Source organism: Argopecten irradians, chromosome 10 (genome assembly GCF_041381155.1).
Source record: "Argopecten irradians isolate NY chromosome 10, Ai_NY, whole genome shotgun sequence".
Taxonomy (NCBI): domain Eukaryota; kingdom Metazoa; phylum Mollusca; class Bivalvia; order Pectinida; family Pectinidae; genus Argopecten; species Argopecten irradians.
The window spans coordinates 19,054,969-19,079,300 of NC_091143.1; the positions used below are offsets into that span (position 1 = coordinate 19,054,969).

At 34.8% G+C, this 24,332-nt stretch overlaps 1 protein-coding gene across 4 annotated transcripts in view; it reads right to left on the bottom strand.

Annotated features, from left to right (window-relative positions):
- Positions 1-24,332, bottom strand: part of LOC138333332 (protein Aster-C-like) — a 49,044-nt gene that overhangs the window by 18,863 nt on the left and 5,849 nt on the right. For 3 of the 4 annotated variants that reach the window (XM_069281640.1, XM_069281642.1, XM_069281641.1), the window contains exons 2-4: positions 11,910-12,483; positions 1,006-1,045; positions 624-711 (exon numbers count right to left, since the gene is read on the bottom strand). In XM_069281640.1, coding sequence (XP_069137741.1) covers positions 624-711; positions 1,006-1,045; positions 11,910-12,040 — 259 coding nt within the window. In that variant the 5' untranslated portion in view covers positions 12,041-12,483. Of the gene's footprint in view, positions 1-623; positions 712-1,005; positions 1,046-2,511; positions 2,704-11,909; positions 12,484-24,332 lie in introns of those variants that run through there. The other variant, XM_069281643.1, reaches the window with a different exon arrangement.

The following is a 24,332-nucleotide window of genomic DNA, read 5'->3' on the forward strand; positions in this document are numbered from 1 at the left end:
AGACAACTAATCAATGTTTTATTTCATTCCACGATTAGATGTAAGAGTACAGGGGCTACCTGCAGGATATCCACACACAAGTACACTGTATTCATTCAATATCAAAACCATTCGTGGAATTCCATCCAAGATAACAACATTAATAAATGTTACTTGTTTTGCAATTACTGTATTCAACCCAATAAACACCTTGGTCACTTAATCAATAAGTGTCCCTTCTCCTTTCTAAGGCATGAATTTCACTGACCTTCAATTAAATGCAGATCAAAATATCAAAACAAGCTTTCTTTATTTGACTTCTGGCCGACTTTGTGCAATACTTTTGATAGAAGTTAGTCCAAATTTGGTCCAAAAAAAGTGTCTTCTTATTTTTTTGATTTCATTATAGATATCATCTTACAAAATAAAGTGAAATATCATCCATTTCTTTCACATTAGTGCTGTCTATTAATGTATTTAAGGACCTATTTGGAATAGATATTCGGACATCTGAATCTGCTTACTAACCACTGGGAAATGACGATATTTCAGTAATTAAACCCTTTAACGGTGGTGTAGGAAAGTTTGTGTTATGACACATGTACTTTTTATATCCTGTAGATTGATGATGTAAGTACACTTACAGTCAATAGGGTCTTCTGTCTCTGGAACAGACTTAAACAGCTTGTGGAACTTCTCTGCTCTGGACCTGCTGATGGTCGGGAAGGAGTCCTACAAACAAGTTACAAGCATGTCAGCTTTTCTGTCTTGGTATCAAATAAAAATGATTTGAAATTTCAGATCTTGCTGTCCACACTTCATCTTATTGCTTAATTTGAATCCTCATTTCATAAGAATAGAAATTCTGGGATATTTCTCACAAAATTGGGAGAGGGTCTTTTATCTCGATACGGGAAATAAATAAAAAAGGAATTCTGAGGAAAAAAATCGTTATTTGGGGCCTATATAAAATAGGATCTAGCTGTCAAACAGAACCCTAAAATTCCTTAAGTAGACACTACTTACTCTTGTGGAGTCCTTTCTGCTCATCACTAGTGGCTGTGACCTGGAATACACAAATGACAACAATCAGAATAATTCTACTAGGAAAAGAAATCAAAATTATTGTAAATAGAATTCAACAGGTACAAGTAAAATATTTGTTAATCCAACATTGTTTTTGGTTGAACTGGTATATGAAGTTCACCAGAGTGTCTGACTACATCTTTCCAAAGTACAATACTCTAAAAGAACTAATTCACATAGCCATGACTAGTTACCATGACAATGAACCAGATCCTAACTCTCTATATTCCAGCATCTAACTGATCATGGCATAAGATTCTGTGACCTTGTCCCAAAGAAATAAACATTTAAATATACAAATTCACCTACTACAACATATACAGACAAAATATCAATATATCTCACTCAACAATAAAACTATTACCATCACCAAAACTTGTTATTCCCAAATGAACATAAATCCTCAGTGCAGTCAACACCTGTAACTTCAGCCTGACACAGCCTCATCATTCTGACTAATAATAACGTAAGTCACCTTAACGTGAAAAGAGGAACTAACAGTATCAGTGGATGATTTTAGAGGTCTGTAAATCCAGCACACCTCCTGATTTTGATTTCATTAGTAAACAATTAGTTCACAATGAATATTAATTAATATAGGTCAGTAAAATAAATCCAGCACTATTCCGATATCAGAGATGAACTTTTGGTTTTCAGTATAACTTTAAAGGTTGGTAAATCCAGCATGCCTCACCATTCAGATTTCAATTAGATTTCAAAGATGATTTCATAGATCTGTTAAAATCCAGCACAGCTCATGATCACCATATTCTGACTTAACTGGTTCTCAGTAGTAGATGACTTTAGAGATATGTAAATCCAGTACGCCTCACCATTCTGATTTCCGTTATGAACTGTTTTAAGTATTACAGATTTTCGGTGAATGACCTTTAGAGATGTGTAAATCCAGCAAGCCTCACCATCCTGATTTCCGCTATGAACTGTTTGAGGAACTACAAGTTTTCAGTGAATGACTTGTAGAGTCACAGAAGTCTGGAGATCAATAGCCTACACTTAGCTCACTACTTTATTTACAAAGGAAGCCTTTTACCAACATATAGACTGCTAGTACTTTTAAACGTCCTGATACATTTCCAAATCAGATCTTGTAAGGAACATTTATAACTTTAGGGACATAATTTATTGAAGACGTGTACGGCAAAAGCTTTCCAATGGTATATTTCATACCACCCAAAAGTACTTTTTAAAAAAAAAATCTTCTAAAATATTTCATTATCATGCAGATCTAGAAAAAGAGTTAAGCGCTTTGAGGATATTATTTATCAAAAATTGACAAGTTTTGTTCAAATTCTATAGCTAGCTAGGTTTATACTTAACTTTCAATAAGAACTGTTATGTAAGAATTTGATTAACATGTCTCTCACGGCCTCTAGATAATAATCATACTTCAGATATGGACATCCATGTAGATTAAGATATACTTACAACATAAGTCGGACATTATTTTCATCCATAATTCGTCAGAGTCAGCATTGCACTGATTAAAACTCAAGAGTTTATCAACAGCCCTATGACAACTAGCGGAAAACATTTCAATATTTGGATTTAAAAGATTGTGAAATCTACTCTCAATCAAAATAACACACATAATTTTTAACTATCTAAATTAAAGCCTGGCCTATTATATAAACCACTGAAGCACCTGTTTGTATGTCATAGTTAAATACTATTTAGTGTATCCAATTATATTCACCAGTGTCCTACTCATTGGCTGTAAACCCTATATATAGCACTCATATATATACAGCCACATGTGTTTGAGCTGAAATATATATTTGTTTTAAATGTAATCATCAAATGTATTGTACTGAGGACATTAATGTTGAGATTTTGGAATAAAGTTTGTTTATATACATATTCAAAACCTATTCCGAGAATTTTAAACTTGATATATACAGTTTAAATCAAAGAAGAAATACCATGCATGACTGAACGCCGCAAAAATTAACACCAGCAACTTCTTGACTGATCAAACAATCGCTTCAATATATGTACATAATGAGACAGTCTTCAAACAAAAGACACTGGGTCAGGATTATACGTATATGGATAGAACAACCTAACAACTCCTTATACACCAAGGGTCAAAGGTGAACCTTTCAGCAGAACAGACCTTTGTTTCTTAACGCAATTCAAAATACAGAACCAATATAGATTATCTGTTAAATCATATAGCCAATAGATTTGAAGTTAAATGGCCACACCATTCAATGCGCTTATTCAGAGTGAAAAGAAATACAAAATTGGTTTAATACAAAAGTACTATTTCAAACACAACTGCTTTATTTCACAAACCAATTTGACTCGAGATATGGCCCGAGAACCTTTCACAGCTTTTAACACTCAGCAAACACTACATGTAGTTTTAATAGAAATACTCAACCTGTAGTTTCCAAATTAAAAGGTACTAACAGTACACAACAATTATATTGGCGTTCATAATGTAACGTTCATGGTATGTGTACACACTGACATGAAACCGTTGAACTATGATGTTTCTATCTTGCTAAATCGTCTTAATTCAGTAACCATTTATTTTCACAAACTAGCATGGATGCACAATTACCAATCCTGTTTATATTATATCACGATCAAGTATGGTATTTCTTTTATTTAGAATGAAAAGAAATCTCTAACATAAAATATGCCCATGGTTTGCCATCGATACAACAATCCTTCTGAATAGTGAATGTTCCATGGATACCAATTCTATAGCAATGATAATTGTTCTCTGATTTATAAACTCCATACATGACCTAAATATGTCAAATCATCTTGTTTCAAAAATGCCAATAAAAAGTCTTTTATAGGTACATTAAAAGTACCAGTATAAGTATTAGCATTAACACAAAACTTCTGTTACACATTCAGCATGAAAAATGTCACTCATGAATTTCAATGCCTCTATAGTACAAATTATAAATATGTCTACATAAAACTTTGACATATACAAAAAGCAGAAAACATGTCCCTATAGAAAATGTGTGTATCGCGAGTGTGTCAATATCTAACTTGTATACATCTATATGTAACAGACATACACTAGAGTGTTGTCAATACTTCTGACTATAAAACTAATTAACAGAAACTTTCTATAAATATATATTGATTGCCAAATAATTACACCGCCAATGTGTTTCCCATCAGCTGGAAAACTGCAGACTTTTTTTAGTTTCTTGTGACGGGCATTCAGCATTACAACATTGATTTTTGATCTTTCACACAGATAACAGCCTTGTACTGATGGCCGACTTCACCCGGGCTGGTGAGTGAATCCACTCTAGTGATGAAAATCGGTAACTGTTTTATAGTCAATCATTGGATACATTCACATCATGTCAATTCATCAATAATTCATATGTAATATATCATAACCAGTTGATATGGTCTTTTACAAAATCATTCAATAAAACACATGGCCTGGTAACCCAACCCAACCCCAACCCCCTAAAAATCTCTACCATCAGCAAGTTTAGCTACCTTTTGTGTGAAATATGTAAATTATACATAAATAAATCTCTTTGAGTTTGAGTTCTGCACCAATGGACGAATGGATGTCTAATGTGAGTGTTTTTGATGATGAAAAAGGAGGGACATTCGGTGGCCATGACTGAAAATTAAGTTTTATTATTTATCAGCTAGCACAGGTGGCCTCGGATAGATGGTCAATGATACAAGATGAAATCAATATGGGGAGTTCAATAAGGAGGTCAATTTTATGTTTTGTCCAATTTTGATGAAAGTGAACGCTATTTTTTAATTTCTATTTCTTGATTCATTATTTGTTTATGTTAAATTGGTTTGGTTTACTAGGTTTCACCTCTTATTAAGGTTGTATTCTTCTGAGGTTTCCCTTGAAGTCTCGTTTCGACATAAATCAAAGAATTTGTGAGATTTTCAAATACAATTTATCAATATCTGTAGCAAGTTGCCAGTTGAAAATTTTGGCAAAAAATTACATTTCTATTTTCAGTAGATTTTTTAAACGGGGATTTTAAGAAATGGCCCATCTGGCGGCCATTTTGAAATTGTGTCTTTTTTTCGCTTTGAGTAGAGCCGCAGTTTTACCATTTTTTACTGAAATTATTTTTACTTAAAGCATCACTGCACCAGCATTTTTAGCTGTATCGAGCTAATTTTTGCTATAAATCTTTACTAGGTTCGTGGTAATTAAAAAATTGAGCATTAATGTGTGAAATGATACACTTTTATCACTCTATTTTTACATTTAATGGTAATTTTAGCACTTTTATATTTTACTCTAAAATAATGAAAAATAACAAATATTCAAATAGGACAACAAAGTAAGCACATGGCCCCCTATTTTTCTTCCTGATTTGGAAAGAACAACCCTTTCCCTATTGATATACAAAATATTAACAAAAGTTTAATACCAGAACTGTTTCTATAAAGGGTTACATTTGGCAAAAATGGCTAAAAACGGTGCATTTTGTAGCTCAAAACTAAGGGGTAGGGGTAGCATATTTTGTTATTCCGAGGAAAAATATTAGTCTAATTAATCAAAACTGGTATATTTTTAAAGAAGACTACTGGAAAATAAATTCTACAAACATCCATACATATCTAACACCTCATTAGGAAATTATGGCTTTAATCTCTTGTGTATATGGTCAAAACGGCAAAATTTCCATAAAATCCAATATTTTGTCAACTAGGTTTCTATGAGCGACAATAGCTCAAAAACGAGCACACGGACATATGATTTTTCTTCAATTTTCTTTTATGGTATGAACTCCTGTTTCAAAAACTCTATATTTGTTTGTTTGTTTAGTTTTACGTCCTATTAACAGCCAGGGTCATGTAAGGACGTGCCAGGTTTGTTGGTGAAGGAAAGCCGGAGTACCCGGAGAAAAACCAGCGGTCAGCGGTCAGTACCTGGCAACTGCCCCACATGGGATTCGAACCCGCATCCCAGATGTGGAGGGCTTGTGGTAATATGTCGGGACATCTTAACCACTCGGCCACCGCGGCCCAAAAAACTCTATATGAGAAAAAAAGTTTAATACAAGTATATTTTGACTTTTCAGAGGAGTACATCCTTAACAGCCATTGGGTACGAGGGGGCTGTCATGATCATGTAAGGTGTGCGATGTGTTCCTTTGTGTCTGGGTTTTACGGAGGCTGCCGTATATATTTGCAATGTGTCTTGTAACAGTGGAATATTTGTTATATTGATGCAATACAATATACTAGGTAGGTCATAGGTCAAAATATAGGAACAGTGACCCGCGACCTTGGTACAGGACACACATACAGCTTCATTAAGTACATGTTGACCCATGATACAGTAGCAAAAATCCAGACAAGAAGCCTTTTTCAAATAAAACAACAAAAAACAATGGATGCCAAAGGTCAAAATTTAGATCACGGCGGATGAGTGCAAAGTGACCTTTAAGCTTGTTTTGGAATGCCATATACCTTGATAGACTATATCTATAAATATACCAAGTATGAAGGTCCTGTACCTTCTGGAGATAAAGCTAAGATAAGATAATGTGTGGACAGAAGGAAGGAAGGAAAAACAATTATAAAGACACAACACAAACTAATAGTATCGCCTCCTTCTCTCCTCTTTAAAAATAAAGCAAAATCTAACCATTCAGCAAGTAAGACTTACATAATTTATCAAATTATCACTAGAACTGATCGTCAATAATCTTGCATGGTCACAGTCAATACCATCATGTCCTGTGATAAGTTCTGGTGATCTGATCCTCACATCTGTCTTAAAGAATAACTTAATGTACGCTGTAAAATTGTTACCAGGCTTCAATGTTTGCCTCCCTGGGGTGATTTAGTATGATACTCCACTTTCTGCACCAGAGAGAAAAGTCGTGAATGGTATCGATCCCTGGTAAGAAAATGTACGGATAACTTAATAACGACAATTACATAAACATCTGAATCATAATCATAGCGAGCCATGTGTGAAGTCACTAAAAGCTATAGATCTGTGATCCTAACAAATTCACACGAAACTAATCAATATTTAAACAACTGTTTGATGTTATTGAGTTAAAGCTGTCAAAGAATAAAAGAGGATTTTAACAGATATGTAAGCATCTGTTACTGCAGTGATAACATCTACTGTCAATTTGACCTTCAATTAAATTTTTTATCCTTTTTGACAAGTGACAAACCGTATGACAGCCGCTGTGTGAACTGAAAATGAACTTCTAATTATAAGCTAATGAATCAAGATCTGCATCAAAAAATTACATCTCATGATTCAATATAAGCTTACAAACATCATTCTCATAATTCTAATGAACTGTATGAATTTAACACTTTGAAATAAATAGTGAATTATATCATTTTTTACACCATGGCCAGCACTATTTGTAACTAAATCTGTAATTAATAAGTCAATGCATTGACAACTAATAACCCACTCTCCCCTTATCCGAGGCCATGACAACCAACTATTCCCCCATTTCGTTTCCATGGTAAATCATCATTTTTTCTTGTAGGGAGAGGAGGGAGGTAAGGAGAAAACAGAAACTAAATACAAAGTGAGGTGTGAACAGATCTAGATATCCATCATCAAGGTCGGCAGAATGCGTTAATCCTGATTGACTGTAGTATTAGGCCGACAAGTCATGCTTAGATTTGTATTGATTTTATGGTGAGAGTACTTGGGGATTAAATGGTAATACAAGAGGCCCATCAGTCCTGGTGCTACCCATAAACCTCTGAATCTTGTCAATCTGAAGATGTCGGATAATGACAATCATAAGACATATGACACCAGAATAATGTCTCTGTGGTCATCATTTACACCATTATTTTACACCTTATAAGATTGGTACCAACATATAACATATTACCACAAGCCCTCCACCTCTGTCGTGAGTTAGTGTCCTCTTCACTTTGATCAGAAATAGATTTTGCTCACATTTGTTGTTGTAAACAAAGGATGATACATTCAGGCAGACTATATGCACTGTGTGAAATGTACTCACAAACCTTAAAGGCCCACTACCTTTCCATAGGAAAACATAAAGTTTTCTTAAAAACATTAATAACATCAGAAAATATATACCAATGGCCTAAGATGAGGTTACAACACCAACATATGCAAGATTTCCTGCGTAATGTTTGATAACAGTGGAGAGTTATTTCGCTGTTTTGGCGTCTGGCGCAGTGATAGTCAAATACTGCATAGTATTTAGGATGACGGCGGGAAACATAAGACGACCCACGTTAAGAAAATTAACATTTTATTTATTTTTATCAAATTGCTCAGAATGTGATGACACGTGTAGTATTAAAGGTAAGTTAATAATTTTAGCGACTATACAAAAATAACGATCTCGTTTTACTTTCCCAATCTAAAAATTAAAAGCCGTTTCAGAAAGGTAGTGGGCCTTTAGATAATATCCTTCACTTCTATGATGTGTCCAATATTTACTGTGGATCTATAGTAATGCTGATCAAAGTTAAATTCTGTAGAATCAGCTGGTACTCTCAGTATTTTCCAAAATTTGAAGCCGTCTTTAAATACTAATTATTATTGACAAAATTATGGGGATCAACTTTTGGGAGCTGGAACATACTTGTCGCTGTGTTTTAAATATAACCCCTTACAGTAGATGGAACGACCAACTCCGTCAGCTTGCAACGTCTTCTTTGCATACACACTTCACCTTTAGGAATCAATGAAGACTTCATGAATATTCATCTTTGAGAAAACATTATACTTGTATTAGCATTCAAGTGAAACTTAAATTAGGAACAGATGTCTAAAGCTGCATAATTATGTTTCTAAGAAATTGAATACTCTGCCATTTCTGACACAACCTTTGCGCCTTATGTTTGCAAATCACTGGAATAATACACTCATATGTGATACTGGAATGGTAAAACTACCGGTAGATGCTTTTGGATGTTTTCCATGGATTTCTTTTCAAACTCTCTTTGCCTTTTATAAATTAAGATTCACTAAACCAAACTCACAAAACTTGCATTATGACCCAATGAACCAAAGTCACCATATAGCGTCATGGTGTTACATAACTTAAATTACGACCCAATGAACCAAAGTCACCATATAGCTTCATGGTGTTACATAACTTGTATTATGACCAATGATCCAAAGTCACCATATAGCGTCATGGTGTTACATAACTTGTATTATGACCAATGATCCAAAGTCACCATATAGCCTCATGGTGCTACATAACTTGTATTATGACCCAATGATCCAAAGTCACCAAAGTCACCATATAGCCTCATGGTGTTACACAACTTGTATTATGACCAATGATCCAAAGTCACCATATAGCCTCATGGTGTTACATAACTTGTATTATGACCAATGATCCAAAGTCACCATATAGCCTCATGGTGTTACATAACTTGTATTATGACCAATGATCCAAAGTCACCATATAGCGTCATGGTGTTACATAACTTGTATTATGACCAATGATCCAAAGTCACCATATAGCCTCATGGTGCTACATAACTTGTATTATGACCCAATGATCCAAAGTCACCAAAGTCACCATATAGCCTCATGGTGTTACACAACTTGTATTATGACCAATGATCCAAAGTCACCATATAGCCTCATGGTGTTACATAACTTGTATTATGACCAATGATCCAAAGTCACCATATAGCCTCATGGTGTTACATAACTTGTATTATGACCAATGATCCAAAGTCACCATATAGCGTCATGGTGTTACATAACTTGTATTATGACCAATGATCCAAAGTCACCATATAGCCTCATGGTGCTACATAACTTGTATTATGACCCAATGATCCAAAGTCACCATATAGCGTCATGGTGTTACACAACTTGTATTATGACCAATGATCCAAAGTCACCATATAGCCTCATGGTGTTACATAACTTGTATTATGACCAATGATCCAAAGTCACCATATAGCCTCATGGTGTTACATAACTTGTATTATGACCAATGATCCAAAGTCACCATATAGCGTCATGGTGTTACATAATTTGTATTATGACCAATGATCCAAAGTCACCATATAGCCTCATGGTGTTACACAACTTGTATTATGATCAATGATCCAAAGTCACAATATAACCTCATGGTGTTACATAACTTGTATTATGACCAATGATCCAAAGTCACCATATAGCCTCATGGTGTTACATAACTTGTATTATGACCAATGATCCAAAGTCACCATATAGCCTCATGGTGTTACATAACTTGTATTATGACCAATGATCCAAAGTCACCATATAGCGTCATGGTGTTACATAACTTGTATTATGACCAATGATCCAAAGTCACCATATAGCCTCATGGTGTTACACAACTTGTATTATGACCAATGATCCAAAGTCACCATATAGCCTCATGGTGTTACACAACTTGTATTATGACCAATGATCCAAAGTCACCATATAGCCTCATGGTGTTACACAACTTGTATTATGACCAATGAACCAAAGTCACCATATAGCGTCATGGTGTTACACAACTTGTATTATGACCAATGAACCAAAGTCACCATATAGCCTCATTGTGTTACACAACTTGTATTATGACCAATGAACCAAAGTCACCATATAGCCTCATGGTGTTACATAACTTGTATTATGACCCAATGATCCAAAGTCACCATATAGCGTCATGGTGTTACACAACTTGTATTATGACCCAATGAACCTAAGTCACCATATAGCGTCATGGTGTTACATAACTTGTATTATGACCAATGAACCAAAGTCACCATATAGCCTCATGGTGTTACATAACATGTATTATGACCAATGAACCAAAGTCACCATATAGCGTCATGGTGTTACATAACTTGTATTATGACCAATGAACCAAAGTCACCACATAGCATCATGGTGTTACATAACTTGCATTATAATCCAATGAACCAGTTCCAAGATGAAGACAACAGTGCCGTATTACGTCATAGTGACTCACCAAACGAAAATCCACATTTTATACCCAACAGTGATAGACTGAATCAAACTCAAAGTGTTGTTATTAGGATTATAGCACCCTCAAGGACTCATTATGTAAATATAGATTTCTGCTAAACCAAACTCAGCGTCTCACAATCCACTATTTTGTATATTTATATAGACATACTTATAAGGATCCAATGATATCTGGAAAACAACCGATGATATTACTTCCCTGAGTCATATAATATATAGGTATAATACAGAAGCCCATCCAGTAAAATCATATTTACATCTTTATAAGATCTAACTTCAAAATGAAAGCTGGTAACCCTTTGTGATAAAACACTTGTTTCCAAAATCCACAACAGAATACTATTATTTTGGGATCTGAAATGCTGTAAATGTGGATACTTAAGCGGAAATCCTATTTAAGTGCTCTGTGCATCAAGACATTTCGCATTGAAATATGATTACATTAATTATATTTTCTGTATCACGTTTACACAGCAATTATTCAGACTGTGCAAATTCATCACTTCGCTGACAAGTTCAAAATCAATGATACGATAAAATTTGATTGTGCCAAAATAAGTGCGTTTGCAGCTGCTTTTTTTTCTTTTCCTTTTATCAAAAGTTGAAATGAAAATTATAATTTACTTTCATAAATACTGTATAGCGTTTTCAATTCCCACACTGAAAACGCAAATATAAAAAATAAAACACCAGCGCAATTTAACTGCTATGAAGTAAATTAAAGAAATTCTGTTCATTGATAGGCAAAATATTAGTTAAAGTAAAAGCTAATTAGTGTGAATATTAGTGGGAGTAATTAAAACTAAACAAATGTTAAGGAGAATGCAATCATGGTTTAATTATAAATATAATAGCTTACCTGAAAGAGCTGGAGCGCGACTCGAGTTGAGGACTGTCACAATGAGACTGTAAGACATTGTTGTCTTTCCTGCTGGGAGAGGAGGTCATCTCATTACTAGGCCATGCTGGACTAACAGTGGCCATCATCATCAATCTAATTAAGAAGGAGGCATCACTATAAGTTAAAGACAATCCTGACAAGTAGAGAAGGTGTGAACACACTTGCTGTAAACACGCCTATGTTTCTTGCCCTCGGTCAGATCATGCCAAAGGTCTGGAATTCCCCGCATTGCAACACATTCAGGAAACCTACATAAGCAGTACACACAAAGGCTTGGTCTCTGAATAGTATCTATTTAGAAGATTTGAAGCACATCAATAAAGCTGATAGCTGATCGGTTCCCCAGTTTCAATGATGTATGTCAGCTTGGTGGCTTGCCCATTCACATCCAATATTTTGTATCTGTCTCACTGATAGGTAACATTGAATGTTGGATCCCTACCAGTGCCGGCTGATGACAGCGCGACTGGAATCACCAGACTGGCTGTGTGGAAGCAGTGACTTGGTGCGTTGTTGTCTCCGTTTGAAAGGCCTGTAAAATATAATACAGTCACATGAGACCTACTATCAAATATTGGCCTGTTTATTGATTTATAAGGACTAGTTGTGAGGTGAAACCATTGACAGAAATATCTGTTTTCTGCCTATAGACGAGTCTACAAAATATAGCCCCTATCTTCTCCACCGTTCAAATACATTATTTAATCCACTGCCGCATGGAGACATAATCTAATTTCATTCCAAATTTGTTATTTTCCTGGAAACAACGTGAGTCAACTGGCTGGTACCACCACTTATGTGTATAACTGTATTTTATATCTACATAGGGAGGTGGTTACCCAATAATCACAAGCTATCGGTATAAAATGTAGTTGATTTTAAACAAAAGTACTGTCAAGCTTTATGTGCTATAAAATGCCACTTCCTTTAGTACAGCTATTAATTTTATATCACTATATATGTAACAGAAATACTAGAAGCATCCTAAATAACTACGCGGACGTCTGTTGAAGGGTTCAAGTATGTACAGACTCATAAAACTTTTACGGTTAGGATTTGTATAACATAAAACATTATTTCTGACATAATGTGATTTGTTTTATTAGCCTTTTTTAAGTTTGTGCTGAATACCAGACAAATAAAACAGTTTATCTTTATGCTAGCAATAGAACAAATTGAATATTTGGATTGATATTACGCAGGAGCAAAGATTTTATAATCACAAGCCAAAGAGTAAAGAAAATTGTAAACTCAATAATATAACCTAAAATGGTATAAGAATGCATGTGAAGATGTTTGAGTGAAGGCACTCCTGTTATTGTGTCTGTAGAACTGATTACACCAATATTGGACGCCATCTGAATAGACTATGACTCAGAGCTGTGGGCCAGACCTTAGTAACACTTCTGTTACTATGACGAAAATTCATCTCCTTCACTCAAGTATAGGCACAACGATTATTGCTCAGTAATTAAAATTCACCAAGGTCGTATAGCAAAATAAGGGGAAAAACTCAGAAACCGTATGTCAAGGTCAGTAACAATAGTTATTACGTAAAAATTATAAAAATTTTCGGTTAATGCCATAGACATGCAACTATATAATATCAAAAGTAAGTCAAGGCCTATCAAAATAATCCATTTCAAACTCTCCAAATTTCTTCATGTGAACCATTTTAATGCTTTCCATTATTGAAAAGTTCTATTGAACATCATGGCTATGAAACTCACTAAATTCTGCCTTTGCTTACTGAAGCGTTTATTGCATTAAACATCATTATAATATTTGTTGCCTTTGTCTTCTTGTATTTTCTAATATTATAAATTCTATCTCGTGTAACTGTGTTTGTTTTATGTGTGTCTTGATGTTGGACTGCCTTAAAATTTTGACAATTTATACTTATTTTGTCTACCTGGTTGAATTGGGATTACTTCTTTGCCCCACATTTGGAACAGTGTTAGGAACAATTTCTTAGTCATTGATACATTTTATATAGAGATTGAATGGTGTTTTGGTTGCATTAAAAGTGGTATGAATGCAATGGGATACAGACATATTCAATGTAGCGCATTAGCGCTACATATAGAATATGTCTGTATCCCATTGCATTCATACCACCTTTAACGCAATCAAAACACTGTTCAATCTATATATTTACATAAATAAGTCTACTTTTACGTCAAATTTATAACGGTGATGGTTGCTAAGTTGGGTAACTACGGTAGTCAGGATGACTAAAGATATAGTTCCGATTGTTGAATGTTATATCTGCAAATGCAGTTAAAATTTGCTTTGAAATAAATGTATAACAATGACACCTTCCAATTATTTTTAAAATACTATTTTTTCAATTTGATAATATATCAATATGTCCATTTCGAATAAAAATTGAGATAACCGAGGCGGAACAACTACCAGTACGGTATCGTTGTCAGGGTAGTGATGCGGTCCGAAGTAAAGCGAACCGCCATATTTGATTTTCAACTGAGGAAAGTTAATCTGATATAGCCTACTGATGGTATGACCGTTGAGCTGCTGAATGTTTGTCATGTATGTATCAGTCTGCGAATGCGATATAGACTAAATTCTTCATAGTCATGACTTTAATTTTATTGTAGACAAGAGGATAGACAAGTGCAAAAAGTGTTTGCGTGTGTGTAGGCCTATTCTGAATGCAAAGACGGGGGTAAAGCTGATGATACTGTTTCGGATAGGCTTCCTGTAATGTTTTTTGTCTGGAAACCTATATATGATCTGTTAACCTACTGTTCGCTTAGACGCTCCCAGAATTGTTCACTGACAAAAAGATGTTCTGTATATTTAGGTGAGATGAGTGACCGTACACACATGTACATCTGACGTAACTATGGAATTCCCCGAACATTCCCGAGAAAAGCCCTCCAGTTGCAGCCATGACCAGGGAATCATTTTGTTGTTTATTACCATTACAATGCTTAAAAACATCTTTTGTTCTGATGTCAAATACATATTTAATTGGATCTTATAAAAAATCTTTATTGTTATTTTGAAATCCGTTAAATTATGACGCAAAATCTTATCGAATTGTGAACTAGAAGTAGACCGAACCTGCACTGCGTTTGTATTCATACGTCATTGTGATTACATTAATTTGAACGCAACTCCCCTCCCATTGACTATATAGGGGCATATGTAAATATAATGATTTAACACTACGTTACAGTGAGGTCAAATTAGGTTTCTGACCAACAAATTAAAGATTATGATTCTCCCACACAGAAACAACACCTTCAATCACATTGCAGTATTATAGTATGCTCCAAGCCTGCAATAGTAACACTTTGGACATTATATGGTACAATGTAATTGAAACACCTCAAATTGGACAACGTAATTTGACCAATCAGTTGCGGTGACAGTCAGTTACTGTTCATTACAAATTCTTTCCCCTTATTAGCATATCTGTGAGGGTCCATGTAGTTACTCCCCTTAGCCAATTTATAGGAAAAAATGTCCAGACAAAAATTGGTGACGTACACGAGACAGAATTCCATAACAAATCCCATACACATATATACCAGTACAGCATGGAAAACTAACTTCAAAGCATTTAAAAGATTTTTGAAATTTCAGTAATTTTGACCATTATTTATGATATTTCAGTAATTTTGACCATTATTTATGATATTTCAGTCATTTTGACCATTATTTATGATATTTCAGTAATAATGACCATTATTTATGATATTTCAGTAATTTTGACCATTATTTATGATATTTCAGTCATTTTGACCATTATTTATGATATTTCAGTCATTTTGACCATTATTAGTCATTTTGACCATTATTTATGATACTTCCAAAGTCAAATACCACATAAGTAATTAAACTGACAGTGTTCAATTGTAGATCTTCACAAATGAAACTGGTCTTATGTTTTTAAAAAGTTGTTTTAAAATACTTACATAGGGCAAGTGAAGAACAAAACTAGAATATATATGTATATGTTGGTCACTAGAGATTTCATCTCATATTATAGGTGACCTAAAAACAGTATGTGATAAATCAATTGTATTATTTATCATTTTGTATAATTAGATAGACTGGATACAATCTCGTCTCACTCTATTTATTGGCCATTGTTCCTAGTTACACGTACCAGAATCAACTCTACGACGCCTCATTAATATTTGTTAGCACAGAAAAAGGACAGTAGTAATCCTAAGGGAAAGCTTTTTCATTAATGGTGTTTCCGAGGGGAAGCAGGCTTCAATAGGTTAAGGTCATGGCACAATCTATGTATTGCAAAATGCCACAGAATCAACATTCGATCAGCAACAAACTGCAATGGCCACAAGGCATCAAATTCAGCAACAAACTGCAATGGCCACAAGGCATCAATTCAGCAACAAACTACATTGACCATAAGGCATCAAGTCAGCAACAAACTGCAATGGCCACAAGGCATCAATTCAGCAACAAACTACATTGACCACAAGGCATCAATTCAGTAACAAACTACATTGACCACAAGGCATCAATTCAGCAACAAACTACATTGACCATAAGGCATCAAGTCAGCAACAAACTGCAATGGCCACAAGGCATCAATTCAGCAACAAACTACATTGACCACAAGGCATCAATTCAGTAACAAACTACATTGACCACAAGGCATCAATTCAGCAACAAACTGCATTGACCACAAGGCATCAAGTCAGCAACAAACTGCATAGACCACAGGGCATCAATTCAGTAACAAACTGCATTGACCACAATGCATCAATTCAGCAACAAACTGCATTGACCACAGGGCATCAATTCAGTAACAAACTACATTGACCACAAGGCATCAATTCAGCAACAAACTGCATTGACCACAAGGCATCAAGTCAGCAACAAACTGCATAGACCACAGGGCATCAATTCAGTAACAAACTGCATTGACCACAATGCATCAATTCAGCAACAAACTGCATTGACCACAGGACATCAAGTCAGCAACAAACTACATTGACCACAAGGCATCAATTCAGTAACAAACTACATTGACCACAAGGCATCAATTCAGTAACAAACTGCATTGACCACAAGGCATCAAGTCAGCAACAAACTGCATAGACCACAGGGCATCAATTCAGCAACAAACTACATTGACCACAAGGCATCAATTCAGTAACAAACTACATTGACCACAAGGCATCAATTCAGCAACAAACTACATTGACCACAAGGCATCAATTCAGTAACAAACTGCATTGACCACAATGCATCAATTCAGCAACAAACTGCATTGACCACAGGACATCAAGTCAGCAACAAACTACATTGACCACAAGCCATCAATTTAGTACAAATTGCATTGACCACAGGGCATCAATTCAGCAACAAACTACATTGACCACAAGGCATCAATTCAGCAACAAACTGTGCCGAACAACAAGCTATCAAATTCAGCAACAAACTGCATTGGCAACATGCCATCAAATTCAGCAACAAACTGCATTGACCACAAGGCATCAATTCAGCAACAAACTGCACTGAACAACAAGCCATCAAATTCAGCAACAAACTGCACTAACAACAAACCCTCAAATTCAGAAACAAACTAAACATTGAATTACATATATAATTGTAGGAAAGTTCAGAAACACAAACTCTTCAGATAAATGGAAGCAAATTTTGCCACAGGCAACAATAACAGCAAGGGATGTATTACGAACAAAAGGTGAATGAACGTTTCCCCAAAAGGTTAGGCGTTTACAATACAATATAATTTTCCCAACAAAAATAACTTGCATTTTTTATGAAATTATTTTTAATAGATGTAACATAGATAAAATGAATGGTTGCCAAAAATTTACATCAAATTTCAAATTTTATGTCTATCTACATGTACTCATAAAATATTAATGCTCACTATAGCATTGTACTAATGAAGCACGTAGGTATATAATTTGTACCTATTGACCCTGTCTAGCAGTGACTGCAGTCTAGCTGCTGTACCCTACTCCCCAGCCAAACACGGTCAACACCTCTTTATAGGCACTTGGTACCACAGACCAGCCATCCTCACACTGAATACTGCATTTTAAATCAAACTTTTACACCATAGAGTGGCTACCATACAAAACATTATCAAAGAATGGTGTGGATACACGTCAAGACTCAAAAGGTGATGTTGTTACCTTAGGTGGAGCCGTTATAAAACAGACCAAATTAGTCTTAAGGTTAGACTTAGCCAATCACAGATGATGTTACAAAAAGCTGCATCAAGATGAGAAGGACCAATGAAAGAGATTGAATAAAATCCCAACTGAGACAGAGAGAGGAAAAGGATCTTTGTGGGAGAGTGATCAAAATGATTTTACATTGGGGAATCTGTCAGCTTGATTTAGATACCTCCATCTGTCAGTACAAGGTTTTATTGTCAATGTTTGAATATTTCTCTCCAGTTACTTAACACAAAGGTGATGAAATTTTACTTATTTAAAAGCTTTATTTAGTGTACCTTCATCAAGGGCCCGTCATTATGCATCACGATTATTGACTTTATTAATAATGTATGGCCGATGGTTACTCTGTATATACTGATGTTTATTACATACCTGTTTGGTGCATAATATTTTGTTGTTTGATGTTCGCCATTCTATTTACAGAATGTTTGGTTTGTGTTGATTGATTTTTGCATCAATGTCCTTTAAAAGCTGGTCTGACCTGTGTATGCAGTATGTTGCGTACAACTAGTGTATGTGTATGCGTGCACATTTTAGGGAAATTGCAGCATGTTTGTGTTGTGCCTTTTTGTAAAAATGGAGCTTGCCCATTTTATAGTGTTATCTCACTGAAGCATGCTGACAGGGACATAGAACAAGCGCAGCCCAACCGATCACGTTATACTGAATATGGACAAACCAGTTGTCACACTCTCTTTATAAGGTCTTTTAGGGACAGGGAAAGGTCTTTATATATAATCCTACTGGTGATGAATTTTATCAAATTATGGACCTCCTGAAAATTATTGTTGATATGATGAAGAACTACGAAAGCAATATCTGTCCAATGTGACCATGATGTATTGTAAATATGACCATGTCTTGACCAATTAGCATTTTATCAAGGTCAGATTCTAGCACAATCAATTTTTACCAAAATAAATATAGACCTGCATGTACAATATACCAGACACGATACGCTTCTGTCAACTCTACAACACAAACAATCAATGTCAGTCATTATCCTATATAAAAGCTATGGAGTCCAAATCAATATTCTAAACTATATATAGTCATAATCAATCCACAGCGGAAGAACGTCAAACATTTTATCTCAGGTGTGGCTCCATAGAACTTACATGTACATTAGGCACTTTTTATTTCACTAATGGCTCTTTTCTACCTTCTTCATGAGTCTTGTTCTCTTTTTCACTCAATTTAGCTCAAGTTTGTACTTCATTGCCTTCTACTAACATCGTATTTGGTCTTTGGAATCATGCATGCACTCAGCAGTTCTAGAAGTAAATCTAGGATTTATCTTTGGTAGGGAAGATGGGGAGCTTGAGTTTGTACTTCTTTGCCTACTTTTGACATCTTATTTGGTCGTTAGAATCATTCAGCAGCTTTAGAAGTAAGAAATGGTTTCAATAACGGAGTTCGTTAATCTAGTATTTTTTTATTTTCATTTTTGGTAGAGAAGGACTATTGTTTTCAATAATCGTATTCTAAAAACCTTAATTGGTCACCCCTATGTAAAGTAGAAGTGGATTGGCTTGATAAATGGGCAACTAGAAATGTATAAGGTATATTGTATGTCTGATCATTTATAACAATTTATTTGGCAGAATGCACAGTCTATGGTCTGAAGGAAATCAGGTTTAGACTCCACCCAGTTTTACAACATTATCTCCTGCAATACAAGTCATTGATTGGGTGGCTTACAGAAGTGGGATATTGCTTCCATAAATTTGATTAGTGACCTTGAAAATCACTCATGGACACTTCTTTTTCAAAACCTTTCAACATCCAATGCCAATAATGCAATAGGGAAATTCAATGACTTTGCATATAGAAGCATTTTGTAAATTGTTTCATTTTCAGCTAATTAGCAGTTGTATTAGCTAGTACAAAATTAGAACTGAGGTCATTTTTTCCATGTAATTCATTTTCTAAATCCTTGTGTACAAGTTAGAGCTGCTGGGTTTCATTTTGGATCAATTTTTTAACAAGTTCTAAACAAGGCCAAGTAATGGCTGAAAACAGTTGGTCGATTTCAGATTTTATTTCCGTACGATTAAATACACAGTATGACAACATTAGCTCTATATATGGTGCCCATATATCAGGCTTAAAAGATGTGTACATTGTAAATGTTTATACAGGCCGACTTGAAGGAGTATACCATCATTATCAATCATGAATATCAATCAATGGTCAACATGCTAGTCGATCCACATCCCTAGCGGTAGAATTCAATAATATTTTCTATACACTATATATTTTTGTATATATGATGATAAATGACATTCTGTAGTGGAACGGTTATAGACTGTCTACATGACGTCTAATTTCAGACATTTACATTCAGGTTTTGCTTTCCCCCACAGAAAAAAAAACAAAACAAAAAACAAGGAAATTGGAATTCAGCCAAAACATCTGAAACAATACACCTAATGATATCACTAATGAAACTCTAGTGTTAAATAAGAGAATCAGGGAGACAGTTGAGGCAATTCGTGAATAAACCAAATGGCTGAATGAATTTACAATTGCATAATTTCTTCTTTAGTTATCATCATAATTGAGAAGCTGTTATTGTTAATTGTCAATTAGCTTGACCTCTGTGATTTTTGAATGATGGTCAAGGTCATTCATTAGAACAAACATTGTGTTAAATTCATACCAACAGCTACAGATCCGGAACAACACTACAGTGATTCATTCATTTGGAAGTTTATAAATTAAAGAACTTGTTTTTAATGTTTACTATTGATTCATGATGTTCATGCAAGTTTATACAATACAATTTATTGTGATAATCCATCTATGAATAAGACTTTAAGTTATTCTTGTTCTGAGACAGCTGTCAGAAAAATCCTGCACAAAATAAGTGTCTCCTTCTGATCAGTGTAATGATCTGTTAGGCAGATAAATATCTCAACTTTGACCACAAGATATTTACTTAGTATCCTACCAGTAGCATATGACCGAGAGAATAACAAGGGCATGATAACACAGGACATCAATTATAAAAAAAGTTGATTTCAGGAAATCTTAGATTAATTTTTAGGGTTTAGTTTTAAATGAAATATGATAAAAAATTAATACTTGTCAGGTGATAAAACCTATAATTTAAGACCAAGAGAAAAAACCCACTACCAACCAATTTTTTAATAATTAAACCTGATGTACATACCGGACAAGGTTATAATAATCTCTAAATTCAAATAAAGGGAAAGATTTTTCTTCAATGAGGTTTCAGATTTTATGAGCTAAATGTTCTATTAACAGCCAGGGTGATGTCAGGACATGCTAGGTTTGTTGGTGGAGGAAAGCCACAGTACCTGAAGAAAAACCACCACCGAGGGCTTGGCAACTGCCCCACTTGGGATTTGAACTTGTGACCCAGAGGTGGAGGGCTTGTGGTACTATGTCGCGACATCTTAATCACTCTCCCACTGCGAACAATTGCTTCATAGACATATAAGAAACGCTGACTTAAAGTAATTCATCCAACTTTGTATAAATATCGAACATTTCAAATGAGGATTTTTTAAGTTTAATCTATTTTTATTTTTCATTTCTTCCAACTGGTGCCTTGTTTATATGCCTGTGTATAGAACATGTCATCCACCAGCTGTAAGGTGTAGACCATTATAAATGATTTTAAGTAAATATTCAATGTAAACAGAATGTGGTCCGAGATTAAATACTACAAGGTCTTAAAATGTGCAAGCACTCGCAATATCAAATGCTTATAGAAAATACAGCTTATCAATCATAATAAATGACAAGGTGGACCGCTGCACGCTAATAACATCGTAAAAAATTGATTTGAACATTGATACGATCATACAAATCCGCGTCACTGATAAAGATCTGAACTATAAATATTGATCAATTTTTTCGAAAAACCTTTCTAATCTAAGTGTTTTATGACAGTTTTAAAGCATATGTATATATTGTATTAAAAGAGGTATTGACACATACATGTATGTAAAAAATATATAAAAGTATGTAAAGGTATATGAACTGAAAACATTTAAAGATTTCAACTAAAGATTAGACACTGTTTTCAATTCTCAAAAAACATCAGCTGTTGCATAACCCTACAAAAATTGTAACTTCAACTCTTTCTATATATTTTCTAATGTGTAAACATATTTATACTGTTTGATAACATTTTAAGCAAAAGTAGTTTGATATTTATTACTATTCTAGACTCAAATTGCTAATTTATGATTCTTCTGCATATAACTACTGTAGTCTATAACCTAAAATCCATATCATTTCTGTTTCCAACAGGATTTTGTAATTTAGAAATGTTGTATAAGATTATGCTAAAATAAGTTCTACATGTGTATATGGCTAAAAAAGTTCTACATAATGAATTTGTTTAATAATAGAATAATCATATACATGTATAAAGGTTGAAAGATTATACGTATACCGGTACTTGTAAATATGGATAATTTCCCATGTCGGATTTTTCGTTTGTGGTAACTTTTGTGCCATATAGTCAAATGTTTAAATTTGCATACATGTGCAAATGTTTGAGAGTGCGTGGATATGTTTGTGGCGAAATAATGAAAATAAAATAGGTAAACCAAAATAACCCTACTGCAAATAATTCCACTTTTAAATTCCTGTTGGCTTTTCATCTTTGCATTCGTTTTAAATGTTAACATTATGGACATGTATTTAACACTGAACAAGTTACAAATGCAAGTTCTACATACCTGGTCACATAATGCAACATAATGAGACCCTGTCTCGGTAGTATTTGTTCAATGGTAAGTTTTATTGTAAAAGAGTTGAGAATGTTTGATCTGTGTAGCTTCTGTAGATAATACAGCACTAAACAAACATACGTGAAGGAGATAACCAAGATAGTGTGTGAGATGGTGTTAACTTATGTGATATCCGTCATGATAACCGACAAACAAGAGGCCCAAGGGCCTTAACGGTCATCTGACTACCTTGGCATTATTCATATAGGAAATTAATTAGATATAGTGTCATGGTAGCCATCTTCGATTTAGGATCAACCTGAGATGTAACAACACTTTGTCGGGACCATGTCAGGATCACTTCATGCCGGTTTCAGCCAAATCGCACCAGTAGAACTTGAGAAGAAATTCAAATTGTGTTTTCAAGATGGCGGCTGTGGCAGCCATCTTTGATTTCAGATCGACCCTCAGAATAATTACACTTTGTCGGGATCATGTCAGGATCATTTCATGCAAGTTTCAGCAAAATCGCACCTGTAGAACTTGAGAAGTTCAAAATGTATTTTCCAAATGGTGGCTGAGGTGGCCATCTTGGATTTCGAATCGATCCAAAAAATAACAACACTTTGTCAGGCCCATGTCAGTATCATTTCATGCAAGTTTCAACCACATCGCACCGGTAGAACTTCAGAAGAAGTTCAAAGTGTGTTTTCAAGATGGCGGCTGTGGCGGCCATCTTTGATTTCAGATCGACCCTCAGAATAATTACACTTTGTCGGGATCATGTCAGGATCATTTCATGCAAGTTTCAGCAAAATCGCACCTGTAGAACTTGAGAAGTTCAAAATGTATTTTCCAAATGGTGGCTGAGGTGGCCATCTTGGATTTCGAATCGATCCAAAAAATAACAACACTTTGTCAGGCCCATGTCAGTATCATTTCATGCAAGTTTCAACCACATCGCACCGGTAGAACTTCAGAAGAAGTTCAAAGTGTGTTTTCAAGATGGCGGCTGTGGCGGCCATCTTGGATTTCGGATCGACCCGAAAAATAACAACACTTTGTCAGGACCATGTCAGGATCATTTCATGTGAGTTTCAGCTAAATCTCACTGGTTGAACTTGAGAAGAAGTTTGATGTGAAAAGTTAACGCACGGCGGACGACGTCGGACGAAACATGACTATAGGTCATCCTGACCTTTCGGGTCAGATGACCTAAAAGTACCACGGTATCATATTTTATTATCAGTTTTGTAACATGATCGTAGGCCAAATATTTAGTCATTTATTTCAACAATATGAAAATATTTCACAAAACTACATGAGGTTGACATTATATATGCAACCCAATAAGTTCAACAAAATATTATAGCAGTGATGCTCATTATCATATTGATGGACTTTTATCAGACAAGAGTAATACGGTAATACTTAAGAATTATTCTGGAATGTTCAGA